Source organism: Notolepis coatsorum (assembly GCF_963971535.1).
Source record: "Notolepis coatsorum genome assembly, chromosome: 15".
In the NCBI taxonomy this organism is placed as follows: domain Eukaryota; kingdom Metazoa; phylum Chordata; class Actinopteri; order Aulopiformes; family Paralepididae; genus Notolepis; species Notolepis coatsorum.
The window spans coordinates 51475216-51494421 of NC_140179.1; the positions used below are offsets into that span (position 1 = coordinate 51475216).

Consider the following 19206-nt stretch of genomic DNA (forward strand, 5'->3'; position numbering starts at 1 on the left):
AATGGTGTGGGAGCCGTTAAGGAAGCCGGTTCCCCAGGGGAAGTCGGCTAGGCAGTTGGCGTCGTGGAGTGACCAGGTGTACATCGCCTCGACACAGAGCCTGGCTGCGACCTCCAACATCGCGCAGCTGGCGCGCTACATGTCGGGGCTGATGGCGGGCGGGTCGGTACTGGATGACCATCAACGGTACCTTCACGCCCAGGCGGCTGGAGCCAACCTGCACCTAACCCAGCTGCAGGCGATAGCCGCCGGGAAGGAGCGCGCCCTGGCCACTCTCATCCAGCGCCACCTTTGGCTGGAGCAGGCGCGGGTGCCGGACCAGAGGAGGATTCCGCTGCTCACGGCCCCCCTCTCCGATGCTGGACTATTCGGGTCGGCCATGCAGCAGATGACGGCAGCCTGCAGGGAGATGGAGGAGGAGCGCTCCGTGCTCCAGCCCCATTTCCCCCGACCCGATGCCACCGGTGATGTCCGGAAGAAGCAACGCCGGCAGAGGCCTGCGGCCATTGCCTCCATCACCGCCGCCGCTGCTGGGCCTTCCGCCAAGAAGGCCAGGAGTGGAGGGAGCGACCGCTGCAGCCAGTCGTCCCACGCCCCCGGAGGGTACGGTAGGGATAGACGTGACCAGGAGCCTCCCCAGCACCGTCCCTCCGGGCCGGCTCCCCGTGGGGGCAAACGGCGCTCTGCACGCGGCAGGCGGCGCTAGTCCCCCCCCCCCCCAACATATAATTTAGTTATTAAATAAAAAGTCCCTCCTGGTGAGGGACTGTTTTTTGTTACAAAACGTGTTTATTCACTACATACTGGGGATACGATGTATAACCCTCACCTAGCTGTGGGGTTGTGTGCTTGCTTAGGGAGTGGGGCAGTTTTATTTGAAAATTGTTTTCTGGTCGCTATATATATGTGTGCTTAGCAAGGCCTGTGGCTAGCACTCGGTCGAAAGACTTGTCTTCTGTCATCATAAAAGACTGCGTTCTTCTTGCAGTAGTAAGAGTGAACTTTACCTTTTTTATCTGAGGGGGTTGTGTGTATTCTGTTACGTTTGGGAAACGTGGCATCGAGTCCACAACTAGGTTGAGTGTTAGCCTACAGAAGTAATCACATATGTAGCTATTGTACCGAGGTCTTTGGACCCTCTCTTTAACGTCTGTTGTTTTTTTATTTACTTGGTAAAGGTATAAAAATGCGGGTGGCGAGTTTCGCACAGTTTTTGCCATTCTTTTACACAAACGAGTTTATCGTCTGTGGCTGGCGTGCAACTGTTAAGCTTTATCCTAGAGGTATATACGCTTTTTCATGTAGCATGCTAGACAACTGGTGTCATGCGCTGCTTGTTATTTTCATCGTATCCGGGGTGTGGCGTCATAGGGGGTGAACTGATAAACCCCTCCCCCCTTTTACTGATTGGCCAGGGGGTTGGACCTCCTGTTCGTCTGTCTTCCTGTCGAGCTGTGGGGTCAGCGTGTCACAGGGAGGGGAAAGGGGGGGGGGGGGGGAGTTCCCTGGTCCCACGCCATATTAGGATAGGTGGGTCACGGGATTTCCCCGGCCATGGAATACATCACTGGGCGCGTTTCTATTGGCCATGAGACTTCCGTGAGTTCTTTCAGGCTCCGTACTACGGACCACTTTCATTGTCAAGGTTGGGTGATGCGATGCGTTGGAAACTGTTTGTTTTCTGCTCTGCTCTCTATTTGAATATGTATTGGGCCTTTGGTCACGTGGCTCAATGTTTACATATATCTTTTCAATTGTTACTCACATGGAAAGTCTCTCTGGGGGATTCTCTGTCTTCCTTCTTGTGTACAGAGCGGTGTTGACAGGGTTTTTTCCCTCAGACGCGTCATATGGGACCCATATCTGTGTCTTATTTGGCCGGCTTCCTGGTGCTCGTCCCAGACGGCATGGAGGGAACGTTGTCTGGTTTTCTTATTAGAATTACCATTGATGTGTTTTATGGGTCTCAACATGTACATAGCGCTGGCCCTGGGTGCTTTCGATGTGGAACCACGTCATGGGCTGGCGCACCTTGGTTGCCCATTTCATAGAAACAGCGTTTTTTTATGCGAGCGACTGGGAAGGAGATTTTTTATCTCTACCGAGCGCCAGTGTACTAGGTTAGACTCTACGACTCACGTTCATCTCCGGGGGGAGATGACGGAGTAGATCAAAGCATTGGCGGAGGGGTCTCACGCCCGTGGGGTGGGCCACCAGGTGCAGTGCATTCACGTACTGACCATCTTGGTGGCGCCATCTGTGATGTTTTGGATCGACACGCGTACCTACCCCCCTCTTAGGACTGGGGATGGCGGCGTGACTAGGACACGGGACTGGTTCTGGTCGCGCCGGACCAGGTCAGTTAACCCGTTGTCCGCCGGGGCGCAGATCTGCTGTTCTGGTACCCCGAAGTACTTTGTGCTTTTCCGGGGGGGAAATGCCGGGTCGGCCTGGGCGTCGCGGGGATTGATATCATGGATGTGTGTGTCATATGTATGCCACTACGAGTTGCCCTTCACAGTGATGTGCTTGGTCCATATTGTGTTGTACCTTGGCTGTGTTAAGGGGCCTGGTCCTTCTCCATTTGTTTTCACCCCTCCCTCCCCCTGCTGGGCAGGGATGGGAGGGGGCTGTCGAGGAGCTTTTTCTATTGAACCCCTCTGGCATCCCTGTGTAGGTCCCGGTCCGCCGGGCCCAGGTCCGAACTCGTTCTCGTCAACCTGTTGGCCTGGGTTAACCCTTTAAAAAACTGAAACACTTGTACTGCCTGTATAGCCAGTGTATACGTGCAGTTATATTTTCTGAGTTTTTTTTTGGTGGGTTAAAGGAACAACCGCCTCCTGTTAAACTAAACATAGGGGGGTGGTTGGTTCCCCGGTGTGTTGGTAGCAGAATCGATTCTCGGGTTGAACGGGCTTGACCCGGTCTGCCCGCGAGTGTGCCCCGCACCTTTCATGACGTCTGCCAATCGTGTCAGCCTTCTCTTGAACCTCGACCCCGCTGGAGGGGTCGGGTTTGTGGAGGTTACGACATGGTGCACAGCATTCCGAACGCCCCTTCCGCCGGGGTACTGTTCTCAATGTAGACCCCTTAGGCGCCTGTCTAGTCCGCAGTGCTCCGGGCACAGGTCGAGTTATGCTCTTGGGGCCTGTTGCCTGGATTGAGGGATCAACCTCTTTGGGGGTTGTCTCCCCGGCGCACCGACTGGCCCCACAGTGTTGTGGGGGTGTAGCCTCTTGTGGAGTGCTTCAGGGCGGCGTGCCAAAGGGGGGGAAGGGCCTGCTCTTGGTTTGGGCCCTGTCCGATACGCTGGCGATGTGGGGGGTGGTGTCACCAGTGACCGTCTGGTGGGGTCCCGATGCTACGGCATCGTTGACCTCATCGGGCCCCCTTTTTCGGGGGGTCCTGGCCCTCAGGTTGTTCCTGGGACTGGGCCCTCCTCCATGCTCCGCTGCTACGGCCTTGCCACGGGGTTGGGTTCTTGACCTTCGACCCCGTGATGTTGGGGGCTGTGACGGGGGTGTTTTGCTTCCCGTCCGTTCCCTGGTGGCATGTGGGATGCGTGCCTGAGTGGTCGCGGGTCCTTCTGTGTGAAGGTAAGTCCCACGGTCTGCTCACCCTGTGCGTTTTGAGGTGCTAAACCCTCTTTGCACAGTCGGATCCGATTCCCTCCCGTCCTCCTCTAGGGGGGTCCAGGGGGCTCGGGTCTTCCCCGGTTATGATGGTTGTGGGGGGCCTCAGTGGGTACATCTGTCGAGCTTCCGCTCTGCTCAGCTCCTGTGTTCCACTATGAGCAGAGCGTAAGCTATTACGATATATAACATACGGTTATTCTATAACCATAGTTATATGAGTATAGCGAGCGCTCTGCTCGGAGAGGGCCCTGTGGTCTTCGCCTTCGGTGGTGAAAGACTTGGGAAGGAGCTGATGGTGTGGCCACGACCCCGCTTATGTAGAGGAGCGGATGTGGGTGTGGCCAGGCGGATGGGTGTGTGCATGTGGAGAAAATGATTCATTATTAGACTGGATAAAGGGACAGTTCCACTACGAGCTGAGCGCTCGCTATACTCATATAACTATGGTTATAGAATAACCGTATGTTCCTGTAGCCAGTGTTGTAGTCGAGTCCGAGTCGAGTCTCGAGTCCCCAGTTTTCGAGTCCAAGTCCGAGTCACCAAAGAAGAGCTTGAGTCGAGTCCCCCTTACCCTAGTCCGAGTCTGAGTCATCAAGGTTGAGTGCACTCCACTTTGGCAGTCAAAGAGCTGACATACAAATAAAAAAAGGTCTACATTAAACATAAATGACACAGCGGTCACCATTTCAAAGGGAGTTTATTTACTTTGTGACACACTAGACTAGCCAAACAAATGCACTAGCCATCAATATCTCATGCCAAATTATTAGGGCCTATTACAAAAATAAATACAAATAAATAACTTGATCAATTATCAAGTCCGAGTCCGAGTCTGCACCTTTCCGAGTCCAAAGGCAGTCAATGCTCAAGTCCAAGTCGAGTCACGAGTCCTGAAAATCAGTCCAGGACTCGGACTTGAGAGTCGGGTTCACGTGGCTACCACCAAGGCTGCTGTTGGCCTACATTACAGGAAGTGTGTTCATTATCATGATGTAGACCTAATTATACACACAGAGAGGAGATCTGTGTGTGTCGGCTAGGAGCGGTTGTGTCAACAGAGTGTGAGAAAAACATTGCTTTGGTTTTATGTGGATTTCATGTGTACTTCTCTACATGTACTTCTTATTGCTGCTTTGTTCTTTGTTGTTTTGTATACAGTTTTCTCTATCTTGTGATTTATATTATGATGTCTACTGCTGCTTTCTTGACCAGTCACCCTCGTGAAAGAGATCCTTATCTCAATGGGCTAAATACCTGGTTAAAGGTGCTATAGATAACATTCAGCCACTAGATGTCGCACTAGAGCACCAGTGTGTCATTTATCCAATCAGGTGCATTCCATGGAAATAGGAAGTAAGGAGGGGATACATGCCTGCAACATGTAAACAATAATATTCATTTTGGACCTGCAAAAATGTTTTCAATGATAAATTCATTAATCAATACTTTATTTGAGGGGATGGGAGCAATACTTTTATTCCACACCTTTCTAAAAGCTCTGGATGTATTATAAAAAATTTAATAACAAAGGTCAAAGAAAAAACAAAACTCACTTGAAGGTTCACCAGCTTCCGATCTCAATAGAATACCTACCAAAGTGGAGGCAACAAGGTTTGGGTGGGGGAGAACAAATAATGATGCCCTTGTCTTCTAGTTCTATAGACCTGTTCGCTGTATACAAACATACCTTATTCGAGCCAATCAGCAATACCAACTGAGTCACGTGACTAAGTTGCCCCCTACCTGCGCGAGCTGCTGCGCTAAAAAAGTACGACGGGGCTCTATGGAGAAACCATGACACTCCCCTGACTAAAAGTAGTTTCAAACAAAAACGGCTGGATGTCATTTAGCCAAATCAGCATTGGCTGTGAGTGTGAGGCTTTCACCTTTTACATAATCTAGCTTTGGCATGGATAGATTGTTTAGATCACTAGCATGGCTAACAAATGCAAATATATTGTAGTCTGCCCCGTTGTTTGGACCAGGATTACGTTCCTTTTGCCCCCTTGATGCGCGTGCAGAGTCTGACGTATACAGCGAACATATATTATGAAAAGGAAACGGTCAGTTATCCTTCTGTGGTTGTCGTGTGCGACCTCTTCAGAAACACTGGTGTTGAGGTAGGACTCTGCTTTTTCCTCTGGCTTTTAGTGCAGTTTGAGGTTGCCTTGTTTTATTCCTATCTTTTCTTATTTTCTTGTTTTAATGTATATCGGTACAATACTCTATTGACTACATACCGTTTTGTCGACACATGCTGTGTCGTTTTGTTTTTGTTATTGTAACGTATTTCATTGTAATGACTGGAAAGCACTTTTGTGCTATATAAATAAAAGTGACTTGACTTGACATTAGTCCCAGTGAAAAGGTAGTTGTCTAGATCCCATAGCTGAGAGCCTAGGGATGTTTACACATGTTGTAGGTAGTGGGGGAGGGTTACGGTTGAGGTTAAGGTTTATAAACATCTTTTGTTTTTAGTTGAAAGTTATGATGACTTACGGCTTTGTAGCTTCAGGCCAAAGAGCGACGATTCCCCTGAAAACATCCCTCCGGGTCATGGGATCTAGACATACGCCTAGAGGTGACGGTCCTCTCTCTATTTTTTACTATAATAAATTCATAGCCTAATAGTCGCCCCATGCCTGCGATCACTTCAACATCAATGGAGCTGGTCCACGATGGTCAAAATAAGAGTTTCAATAACTGAGTAGGGTCTCGTTAGAACTGACACATTTGTCCCCATAGACTATAAAGACGATATTGTATTTGTAAAATTCCTTTCAAATAGAATTTATTTGACTGATGCCTCATGAAAACCCGGTAACTCCAATTATATTTAGCCAATCTTCGCAGTTTTACGTTCTACGTCACCTACGTTCTACATGCTTGTGGCTCGCTGGAAGAACACTTTTCGGGGATTCCTTTCTCCTACCGTGTTCTATAGCGCCAATTTCATCAACTAGTGGTCAAAAACTCCTACCTTTTAAGAGTGTTTCATGATCACCCGAAGCCCATTCAAAAGCTGTTGTTGCATTTCATAAATAGGTCATTATGAATGTGAATGCCCCCCTTAACCACTGAACAGTTGTCTTTTTGGAGGAACAAGGTTTTACACATCAGGAATGTATTTGTTTGAGTCTTGACACTTCTACAAATTCTAACATTGTATTCTATCCTATCCTATAATAACCTATTCTATTCTATTGTATTCTATCCTAACCTATTATCTTCTATTCTATCCTATCCTATAATAACCCATTCTATTTTATTATATCCTAACCTATTGTCTTCTATCCTATTCGATTAAATTCTATTCTATTCTATCCTATTCTATCCTATTCTATTCTATTCTATTCTATTCTATTCTATTCTATCCTAGCCTATTCTATTCTATTCTATTGTACTTTCACTGTTCGCATTGTACCAGGCAATTTCAATCAGTCATAAAAAAAATAAAAAAGTATTTGAATCGATTCCAAAATACCCAATTTTACCCTAATCGGATGGCTGGTTTTAATTATTACTCAGGTCAATCATCAAATGCTCGTAAATCTGAGTTTTCCCCTTGAAGCTGGAGGCCAGCAGGAACTCCCGGTCGCCGATGGAGACCTGAGCGAAGGCCCGGGGAGCCTGGATGTTAAGCTCCTGCGTCGGGACGAACCGACCCCTCTCGCCGTCCCACTGGTAGACCTGCGTCAGAGAGTAGTCGCTGCCCAAGATGGCGTACTGCCAGTTGCCGATGGCGACGGGCTGGAACACCATGGAGCCACGCGACGGGACGGTCTGGACCTCCTTGAACATGGCGCCGTCCCAACGCATCACCTTGGAGTCACCGATGAACCTCGTCAGGCAGATGAACAGATCACCTTGAAGGGAAAGAATGATTCAGAGCGCTTTTTGGTTTATTATTACATTAGACCGGTGCAGTGCCCGTCTGGGGCGGGCCTGATCAAATCACCATTATTAAACACGATTACTAGTTTATTTGAGAACATCGTATGATGATGACTGAATTAGTTTGACCTGTCTTCTCGAACAAAGGCCTTTCTTCTACAAGTTACCAATGATGTTTCAAAATAACTGGAGAAACGCACCGTCTCCCTCCTCTCGACATGAGAGGGAAGGAAGGGTGCGCTGCATTTACAACGCAAGACAAAATGAAAGCATGAAAGTCTTCATTGTTAATGAGGATGGTGACAATGATCAACGCAATCATCCCTACCACCACCACTCCGAGGTGCATTTCTCACCTTTGACCCGGAAGTGCTTTACGGAGAACACATCCTCCATATCCGGTATGTCTGTCCTGCGGTCAAACTGTTTCTGGTTGCGGTTCCACTGGTAGACCACGGGTCTCTGGGAGCTGCTGGCCAGGATGAGGTGAGGCTTGTTGGAGATCTCCAGGTACTCCACATCCGTGTCCCGGTACCATGGATGGAGAGACTGGTGGGAGTAGAATCCGTTGCCGTTCCACTTGTACACTGTGGTGGAGCCCGCCTGTAGGAAAACCACACGTACAAGACAGTGTTGTAGTACTCGAGTCCTGGACTGATTTTCAGGACTCTTGACTTGGACTTGGACTCGCACTCGGAAGGTGCAGACAAGGACTCTGACTTTTGATAAATAGAGTTATTTATTTTTTTGTAATAGGCCCTAATCATTTGGCATAAGATATTGATGGCTAGTAAACTCCCTTTGAAATGGTGACCGCTGCGTGTCATTTTGTCACAATCACGGCGAGAGCCTCTCTCTCTCCTCCTGCTTCCACACCCTTATATGGGCAGCTTCCGACCCCAGCGTTCCCACGCTGTCACCTGGCGGCAATCAGCACAGCTGAGAGTCATCCGCTCGTCACCGACCCCGATATCAACCCTACGGATCCTGCCTCTCATCGTCGAAGTGTTATCCTATCAACCTAGGTACGAGGACGTACCCACCCTTGCTGCTCTGTCTTTGTTTGCCTGCCTTGCTCTAACCTCTGTTCTCCCTATGCCCAGGACCATCACTCCCGGCCCGCGCCATCTCCTTACACGCCGCCCGCTTGGACGTCGCTGGGAATCTCAAGCGAGCGCCCCTGCTCGCCCAAAGCCGCACATTTCTGTATATTCACTGTTGTCCTGTCTGCTTGGTACCCAAGGAATTAAAATGAACCTAAAATGCTCCATTCTCTCTCTCCCTGTGTGTTCTGCTATTGGGCTCAGCCACCGCTGCCGTAACACATTTATGTTTAATGTAGACCTTTTTTTATTTGTATGTCCGCTCTTTGACTGCCAGAGTGGAGTGGACTCAACCTTGATGACTTGGACTCGGACTAGGGTAATGGGGACTGGACTCGGACTCAGCTCAGGCTCTTCTTTGGTGACTCAGACTTGGACTCAGACTCGAACACTGGGGATTCGAGACTCGACTCAGACTCGAGATTTAGTGACTCGACTACAACACTGGTACAAGATGTTTTCTTCAATGTATTCTCTGCTTCTTTTCACAGCATCAGAATCACCTTCATGCTAAGTACATAGTGTGGTATGTAGCCTTCCGATTGGAATCAAGATGGGTAGATGAATTGTAAAGACTAAGGAGTTCCCAGACGTTCCTGGACAAAGTAGCAACCTTTGAAAGCCTCAGAAATCAAGGCCAACTAATCATCCCTCTCCTTAATGGAACACGCCAACAATGCACTTGCCATCTTTTCCAGCGTCAGACAAGAAGATTCCTCTCTGTGTGTTCAGTAGAAAGCTATCTGGCTTCAAGCTAGCCTAGCTTAGCACTAGCTTGTTTTGGACTAATGGCGATACAAAACGTAAATAAATATATTAAATGGTGCATTTATATCCAAAGCGCTTTAACATTTTTGTTCCTCACTTTCACTCACAAATTCACACACAGACGGCAGAGGCAACCATGCAAGGTGCCAACCTGCTCATCAGGAGCAATTAGGGGTTACAGTAGGTGTCTTGCTCAAGGGAGGAGTGGGAATCTAACCGGGAACCATCCGATTACCAGGCGACTGCTCTACCTCCTGAGCCACTGTCACGCCCATATTACTTATACAATATGTCAATATATCACTTATGGCTATAACACAACGTACATGATGTACCATCTTTCCTGTGGTCGATTAGTACTTTATTTACGTTATTTAATGAGGCCGTGTTGAGAATTTTGGGTAACACAATCCTCATTATAAACCCTTTTTAAACATTTAGAATTTACAGTTTACAAATGGTTAGATTGTGTCTCACAATGTGCTTGCAAAAAGAACTGTGCACCTTAAACTGTAAAGTCTTAATAATGTAAACTATGAGGTGGCTGGGTGGCGCAGCGGAGATTGTGCTCGTCACCAATGCAAGAGACTCCGGTATCGAATCCGGGTGTCAGCATTGCCTCCGGCTTGGGCCGGCCGTCATACTGGCTCAATTGACAGAGCCAGCGGGTGGAAGTCGATGGGTGGTAGATTGGACGTTGTGGACAGCGACTCCTACAGGTCGGTTGGGGGATGCCTGCACAGCAGAGACGAAATGGCGGGGGTAGTGTGAGCCTCCCATGCGTTACACCTCGCCAATGAGAGTCCGCGCTGGCAGGTGAAAAGATGTGACAGGCTGCCTCCTCGTGTACCGGAGGGGACACGTGATGCAAGGTTTCTATCCTCCCTACAACCGACCAGTGGGGGGCATAGTCGAGCAACGTTCAAGACAGGGGAGGGGAGAATTGGAAACACGAAATTGGGATGGGAGAAAAAATAGAAAAAATAAGGAGAAAAAGTGGATAAAAAAAATTATAATGTAAACTATGGATTAGTCGGTCACAGTCAATCAGCACCTGGGTCGGACCCTTTAGCTCAGCTGGTTATAGTGCGGCTGCCTGTGGATCCTATGGCTAAAATCTCTCGGTTACAATAACTATTCTAATAGCAAACCTTTAACATTGCACCACCCTGTGGTGTCACTCAACCAATAATAGCAGGGAATGTGAATAAAAGCGAAGTGAGAGGGTCGGCTGGGTAGCGCAGTGGAGAATGCACTCGCCTACCACCGCAGAGACTCTGGGATCGAATCCAGCTGTCAGCGGTACCTCCGGCTTGGTCAGTCGTCCCTACTAACACAATTGACAGTGTTAGCGGGTGGGAAGCCGGTGGGGTATGTGTCCTGGTCTCGTGAATACTTTCGGCAGCCAACATGCCCTTCCACGTTGCTCTGATTAGCCGAGCGCGCGCATGCGCATGAGCCGCGACACGCTCCTCAGCCAGGCAGGAATACTAAACTCAGCTTAACGCAATTTATACGCATGGAAGTATTGATTACGCCGTAACGAATCATTAAAAAAATATACCGTTAACGGGAATATGTTGTTTCTTTACACATATGTTAGATTATGTAATTGGTTTGTCATGACAAACCAATAAAAAATCGCGAATTAACCGGTGGCTACAACAACACACAGTAACTACATGCATCATTGTTTACAATGAACGGTGGGGCTAATCTCGAAAGGACTGGACGCGTTAAACAGCAATCAATTAATTTAATATAACAGTCCGGTTCTGTGTTTGTTTGTGTCTGTAGATTGTTGGTGAACAACTAACTTTAGGTTAGTCCTTTCGAGCAGCCCCACCGTTCATTGTAAACAATGATGCATGTAGTTACTGTGTGTTGTTGTAGCCACCGGTTAATTCGCGATTTTTTATTGGTTTGTCATGACAAACCAATTACATAATCCAACATATGTGTAAAGAAACAACATATTCCCGTTAACGGTATATATTTTTAATGATTCGTTACGGCGTAATCAATACTTCCATGCGTATAAATTGCGTTAAGCGGAGTTTAGTATTGCTGCCTGGCTGAGGAGCTTGTCGCGGCTCATGCGCATGCGCCTGCTCGGCCAATCAGAGCAACGCGGAAGTGCATGTTGGCTGCCGAAAGTATTCACGCGTCCTGGTCGTTGTAAACTGCGGTTCTTACTGGTCGGTCGGGGCACCTGTTCAGCAGGGAAGGGATCGGGGGGAAATAGCATGAACCTCTGCACGCGTTACATTCCCCCAGTGAGAGTCCTTGCTGTCAGGTGAAAAGAAGCGGCTGACTGTATCGGAGGAGGCATGTGGTAGTTCTACACCCTCCCTAGGCCGACAGTGGGACAATGCACGCAACGACTAGGAAGGGAATTGGCATAACGACTCAATTGTGATGGGAGCAAAATACAGAAAAAAAGTGAGAACAAAAAAATAATAATAATTAAAAAAAAAGCGAAGTGAGAAAAAGGGACGGAAGACCTTGGAGCTGTCGGCGATGACGAAGAACGACTCCCCGTCGACCAGGAAGGTCTCGATGTCGTTGGGCTTGCGGATCTTCAGGATGTCGATGTCCTGGATCTTGATGAACTTGTTGGCGGACGTGTCCCGCTTGTAGATGTGCGAGCCGCCAAACAGCTGGGCCACGATGACGAACAGCAGGTTGTCGATCACCATGGGCTTACAGACCACCGTGGAGGTGCCTGAAGAAGGGGAGGAAAGACAAACAATATCTGATAAAAGTTTGAGATGTAAAAAAGAAACAGAGGGGGGGTGGGGTACAATACAGTACAGCTCAATACACACAATTGTTAAGGGGATGCAGACCAGAGAAAGACTTTCGTCTTGTTTACATCAGGGTCCCCCATTTTCTATTCATAATGATTTGTAAGTAAGGGTGCAATTAGCACCGTGCAATCCATTCTTTGTGGATCCCTCCCTAAGTTTCTATTCTACTTTAGAATATTATATTTTATTACACTGCATTACAATTATAATATATTCAATCCCCCCCCCAAAATAGAGAAAAATATATATTCATTATGTAATATTAAAGGAGCCTAGCTTTGCACAAATGAACAGAAGCGGACCACTATAGACTAGCTTAAAAGTCAGAGAGAGAGCTGATTTTAGCCAACAGCTAGGCTAGCTGATCCATATCCGCGTCCATTAATTTGTACTAAACTAGGTTAGCTTGTAGCCAGAATCCAGATAGCTTTCTACTGAACGCACAGAGGAGGAAATTGATATCTATCTTCTTGTCTAACTAATGTTGGCGTGTTCCTTTAAGCATTCAGAATACAACACTGAAACAATTTCATAATTCTGGATAGTACATTGTGCTGCAGTGCTGTAAATACATCGTATATGGTTGGTATAATAGTGTAAACTACTAAGGAGTCAGTCAACCAGCATCTGCTAACGGGTCTGACCCTTTAGCTCACCTGGTTAGTGCGGCCACCTGTGAGTGAACTGATCCTATGGTCCCAGGTTCAAATACACTCCGTTACTATAGCATTATTATTATTATTATTATTATTATTATTATTATTATTATTATTATTATTATTATTATTATTATTATTAATTATTATTATTATTATTATTATTATTATTATTATTATTATTATTATTATTATTATTATTATTATTATTATTATTATTATTATTATTATTATTATTATTATTGCCACACTTTCAATGTCACACCTTCTTTTGTTGAAGATATGATCGTAATTCAGTAGGTTGGAATTGCTTCGTGACTCACTTTCAATAGTGTCGTAGGTCCTGAAGTTCATTTCAACGTGATCCCATTCTAGGAAGCTGCAGGTCCCAGCAAAGGGCTGAGCGAAGACCACGTACTGGTCTTCCCCAAAGGAGAAGGAGTCCACCGAGATGGATTCAAACTTGAGAGACTGGTAGGAGGCAAACTCTGAGGAAACAGACACATAATGGCCATGGGTTCCAGGGTAGCAGGATGGCCTAGTGGTGGTTGCTGGTTTGATCCCTGGTCCCGTCAGGACAGCCTGATCTTACTTAAAATATGTAAATAAAGTACTGATCGACCACAGGAGAAAAGGTACATAATGTACGTTATGTTATAGCCATAAGTAATATATTTACGCATTGTATAGAAAATATAACATGTGTACATATTACAAATAATACTTATCACGCGCAGGAGTGGTTTGTGAAAAATAAACCATGCCTAGGGGTGGTCGTTAGGCCCGAGGCGCAGCCGAGGGTTGTTAGACCCCCCTAGGCATGGTTTATTTTTCACAAATCACAACTGCAAGTGGTGTAATGCTTTTATACAACTGCCACATTCATCCAACCTTATTGCTATACATTATACAACGGCATGCAAATTTCTCGATTCTGATTGGCTGAAACAGTCCATTTACACGTATGTATTGGGAACACTCCACGCTGCTGGCCCAGGACCCGCCCACAACCGAATCACATCACTCCGCCGGATCACAAGATGGCGGACAATAATCTTTAACAAATGGATATGTTGATAACGACTAAACGACTAAATATCAAGCGATTCTGTCACGGCGAATGTCTTAGTCTCTTACACAATGTTGGATTGTGTAATCTATGGGTCATGAATCATTGTGTAACAAAAGAAAAATCGCGGATTGATTGATTGATTAATTTGCAATGTTTTTTTTCAATTTCTTTTTCCTTCCCTCTGACTGCAGCGCTGGCTCTAGTCTCCACCCACCCACACACACCCCCACCCACACACACCCCCCCACACACACACACACACACACACACACACACACACACACACACACACACACGTACACATTCACACACACACACACACACACACACTCCTGTCTGCAACAGCGGGGGAAAGTCAGACTGAGAGAGGAGCAGCTGAGTGCTGCGCTGTTTTAAGTGAGCATGGTCTATTGAATTGATTGATTGGTTGATTGCTAATTTTATTACTGTACGCCTGGTTTCCAACTGGTTAAGTTTAGGCTAAAAAAATAAATAAAAAAATAGGGCGAAGAAAACTTTTTTTTCCTATAGGGCAAAGAAAACTTTTTAATTTGTTTTACCTACTTTCTATAGAAGCATCTAAGAATGAAGTTCTATAGAAAGTAGGTCTGCATCCCCTTAACAATTGTGTGTATTGAGCCGTACTGTATTGTACCCATTCTGCATCTGGTAATAAAATGTTCAATCAATCATTCCAATAATACACAGTTGGATGTGTTAGTTGGTTGGATGCACTTCCGAGCTGCTTCCACATGAGGCAACTTCTCTCAATCATTCCAATAATACACAGTTGGATGTGTTAGTTGGTTGGATGCACTTCCGAGCTGCTTCCACATGAGGCAACTTCTCTCAATCATTCCAATAATACACAGTTGGATGTGTTAGTTGGTTGGATGCACTTCCGAGCTGCTTCCACATGGAGGCAAATTGTCTTTTTTGTAGTTGTTGGAACTACTTTTTCTGGCAGATGGTTTTTTCAATAAATCTTCGATTAATGTGTGTTTATTGTATAGCAATAAGGTTGGATGAATGTGGCAGTTGTATAAAAGCTTTACACCACTTGCAGTCGTGATTTGTGAACAATAAACCATGCCTAGGGGGGTCTAACGACCACCCCTAGGCATGGTTTATTGTTCACAAACCACTCCTGTGCGTGATGTAATGCTTAAATAAACACACATTAATCGAAGATTTATTGAAAAAACCATCCACCACAAAAAGTAGTTCCCACAACAACAAAAAAGAGAAGTTGCCTCCATGTGGAAGCAGCTCGGAAGTGCATCCAACTGTTCTCAGTAAGACATCCAGCAACATCCAGCAAACTAACACATCCAACTGTCTCTCAACTAAGACATCCAATGAACTAACACATCCAACTTTCTTTCACCTAGACATCCAACGAACTAACACATCCAACTTTTCTTTAGTTTTTAACCTACTTTCTATAGAACTTCATTCTTAGATGCTTCTATCGAAAGTAGGTAAAACAAATTTAAAAAAGTTTTCTTTGCCCTATTTTTTTATTTTATTTTTTAAACCTACTTTCTATAGAAGCAGCTGGGAGGTGCACTGTTTTAAGTGAGCGTGGGTTATTGAATTGATTGATTGCTAATTTTATTACTGTCCGCCTTGTTTCCAACTGGTTAAGTTTAGGCCCTCTTTCAAAGTTGGTTTGGAAGGAGTTTGGAACCAGGGCTGGTGGTCTATCGCCCTGCTCTAAAGACAAACTCTAACCTTAACCAACTTCGAAAGAGGGCCTAAACTTAACCAGTTGGAAACCAGGCGGACAGTAATAAAATTAGCAATCAATCAATCAATCAATCAATCAATCAATCAATCAATCAATCAATCAATCAATCAATCAATCAATCAATCAATTCAATAGGCCATGCTCACTTAAAACAGCGCAGCACCCAGCTGCTTCTATGTCTCTCAGTCTGACTCTCCTCCGCTGTTGCAGACAGGAGTGTGTGTGTGCAGTGGCGGACTGGCCATCGGGACGTTCGGGACGAATCCCGATGGGCCGGAACCAAAGTGGGCTGGTCCAAAAAAAATAAAAAATAAAATAAAAAATTATAATATATATATATATTTTTTTACTTTATTTTTTTTGGGTCAGTGTGTGGGCCAGTGTGTGGGCCACTAATGTGGGCCGGTGTGTGGGCCAGTGTGTGGGCCAGTGTGTGGGCCAGTGTGTGAGTCGGTGTGTGGGCCACTAATGTGGGCCAGTGTGTGGGCCGGTGTGTGGGCCAGTGTGTGAGTCGGTGTGTGGGCCACTAATGTGGGCCAGTGTGTGGGCCGGTGTGTGGGCCAGTATGTGGGCCGGTGTGTGGGCCGGTGTGTGGGCCAGTATGTGGGCCAGTGTGTGGGCCGGTGTGTGGGCCAGTGTGTGAGTCGGTGTGTGGGCCACTAATGTGGGCCAGTGTGTGGGCCGGTGTGTGGGCCAGTGTGTGGGCCAGTGTGTGGGCCAGTATGTGGGCCGGTGTGTGGGCCGGTGTGTGGACCAGTATGTGGGCCAGTGTGTGGGCCGGTGTGTGGGCCAGTGTGTGGGCCAGTGTGTGGGCCAGTGTGTGGGCCACTAATGTGGGCCGGTGTGTGGGCCGGTGTGTGGGCCGGTGTAGTGTGTGGGCCGGTGTAGTGTGTGGGCCAGTGTGTGGGCCGTATGTGGGCCGGTGTGTGGGCCATTATGTGGGCCGGTGTGTGGGCCGGCAATAAAACAATAAACAAGTTGCATAAACTAAATCAGATAAAATATTATCACAGTTCTGGTTTGCCTTAAGATGCAGTTTAAGATAGGTCTTGAACATGGAGTATGTAGGGCACTCTCTAATCACAACTGGTAGGCTATTCCAGTAGTTACCACCTTTAACAGAGAACACAGTTTTTGCAAAGGTAGTATACCGAAAAGGCACCTTACAGTCCCCTCTACTGATGGCCCTGGTGGTAATGCCAGTGTCTGCTTTCTGTTGGATGAACTCATTCAATGGGGGAGGGGCAAGTCCATGCAGAACCTTGTACATGAAGCAAGTATATTTGAAAACTTGGAAATTCTCGAAACTTAGCATGTTATGTTTTTCTAAAACATTACAGTGATGAAATGAAATTGGTTTCCTATCAAATACTTTTATGGCTTTTTTGTAGAGTAATTCTATTGGTGTAAGAGTAGTGACATGAAAGAAACCAGTTGATAAAACAGTACTCGATGTGTGATAAAATCATTGAATGCAGAAACATCCTTGCAGCATTAACTGGCAGGCAGGGCCAACTTGACTGTGTTTGTCACTTTCTTCACATGACTTTTTGACCCCAAGATACTTGAATTAATGTACAATGTCCAGCTCCGTCTCTCCCAGAAACACATTAGAGTGAGTGACCTCTACTGGTGGCTTTGTGAACATCATACACACTGTTTTCTTGGTGTTAAGTGAAAGACATGCTTTTGTTAGCCAGTCTTGAATGAGACATGAGACACCAGTGAATGAGATTCACGTTTCCTCCCAACTGCGAGTAGGCCTAGAAGCGCAGAAATGGAGAACGCAAAGGGTGGAGCTGAAAAAGCTAGAATAAAAAAACTAAAATAGCTAGTAAAAGACGCAGAACAATGTTAAAAAATTACAGACATGTTTAGTAGAGGAAGGGCTGGCGTTAGAGTAGCTGCTGCTGCTAATGATGATGAAGTTCAAGTGGAAGGAACCAACAGTAACATGACAGGTGCGTGCAGTAGCCTAGTGCATATTCTACTGTTGGTGTCTGCCGGTTCATGAGGGCTAGCTAGCCTATACTAGCTCTTGCAGTGATTTCAGTCATTCTATTACAAGACAATGTGCTTTCCGTATTCCTGATTCCTTACAGCACATGGACGTAAATAGTCGTGACTCGTGAAGTTTTTTCTCTGACTAAAAGTTTAGTTAGCAATGTTAGGACTAGTGCCCACCACAGCATCAGAAGCTAAAGTGCTAACCTAGAGAGCCAATCAGAACCTAGGACGGGCTGCAAATTAATCGGCTACTAATATTATAATAGTAAATACTCAAATAAAATACTATTATGTTCCCTTCCAAATGTTCATGTTGATATAATATTGGTAATCTAATTGATTGAATTGATTAGTTGCCATTTTACATGCTTAAATAAGATGGGCTTAAATAAGCCTTGGGTTGTTTAATACTGGACAAGTGTTTCATAATGGCCGTTGTGTGGGCCGGTTTCGGGGCCGGTGCGTGGGCCGGTGCGTGGGCCGGTGTGTGGGCTGGTGCGTCTGAATGTCCCGCGCTGAATTTGTGTCCCAGTCCGCCACTGTGTGTGTGTGTGTCTGTGTCTGTGTCTGTGTCTGTGTGTGTGTGTGTGTGTGTGTGTGTGTGTGTGTGTGTGTGTGTGTGTGTGGATGCGACCGAGTGAGTGTGCCAGACAGTGTGAGAGAGTGAGCTCTGCAGTCAGGGGCAAGGAAGGGGAAGAAAGAAGAAGAAATTAAAAAAAATTGCAAATTAATCAATCAATCAATCCGCGCGATTTTTATTTTGTTCCACAATGACTCATGACCCATCAATTACATCATCCAACATTGTTTAAAGAACTAAGACATTCGCCGTGACAGAATTGGTTTATATTTAGTCGTTATGACGCTATCAACATATCCATTTGTTAAAGATTATTGTCCGCCATCTTGTTTTTTCCTAAAAATCCCACGGCGGAGTGATTGTAATTCAGTTGTGGGCGGGTCCTGGGACCAGGAGCGTGGAATTGTGAAGAATACATACGTGTAAATTGACTATTTCAGCCAATCAGAATCGAGAAATGTGCATGCCGTTGTATAAATATTTATAAATATTTACTTTTTACTTTTTCAGAAAACATTTAACTTCCCCTGCTGGGGATCAAACCCTAACCTTAACCCTAACTTTATGTCTTAACCATAACCATTCAAACTAACATCAACACTAACTATAATCATATAGTTAGATAGTGGTGAGAGCACTAAATATAATAATTGATTGATTGATTGATTGATTGATTGATTGATTGATTGATTGATTGATTGATTGATTGATTGATTGATTGATTGATTGATTGAAAACTGTATTAACAGATTGCAGAATGGGTTCAATATAGTACGGCTCAATTCACACAATTGTTAATAGCCTATGACAATGCCCCCAAAATTTTGAAATACCCCTACCGGAGGTAGAACAAAACACAAGAATGTTTTTCCTCATCTCTTAGGTCTCCCATATATGAAATGGATTCTTGTATACAAATATTTTACTGTAG

General features: G+C 45.9%; 1 protein-coding gene across 1 annotated transcript in view; it reads right to left on the minus strand.

Moving 5' to 3' along the window:
* Positions 1–6821: 6821 nt before the first annotated feature.
* The window catches only part of lgi1b (leucine-rich, glioma inactivated 1b), a 35023-nt gene continuing 22638 nt past the window's right edge, over positions 6822–19206 (minus strand). Inside the window, exons 5-8 of the mRNA XM_084330653.1 lie at positions 13190–13354; positions 11905–12125; positions 7886–8132; positions 6822–7501 (exon numbers count right to left, since the gene is read on the minus strand). Of these exons, the coding sequence (XP_084186779.1) occupies positions 7149–7501; positions 7886–8132; positions 11905–12125; positions 13190–13354 (986 nt within the window). The 3' untranslated portion in view covers positions 6822–7148. The remainder of the gene's footprint in view (positions 7502–7885; positions 8133–11904; positions 12126–13189; positions 13355–19206) is intronic.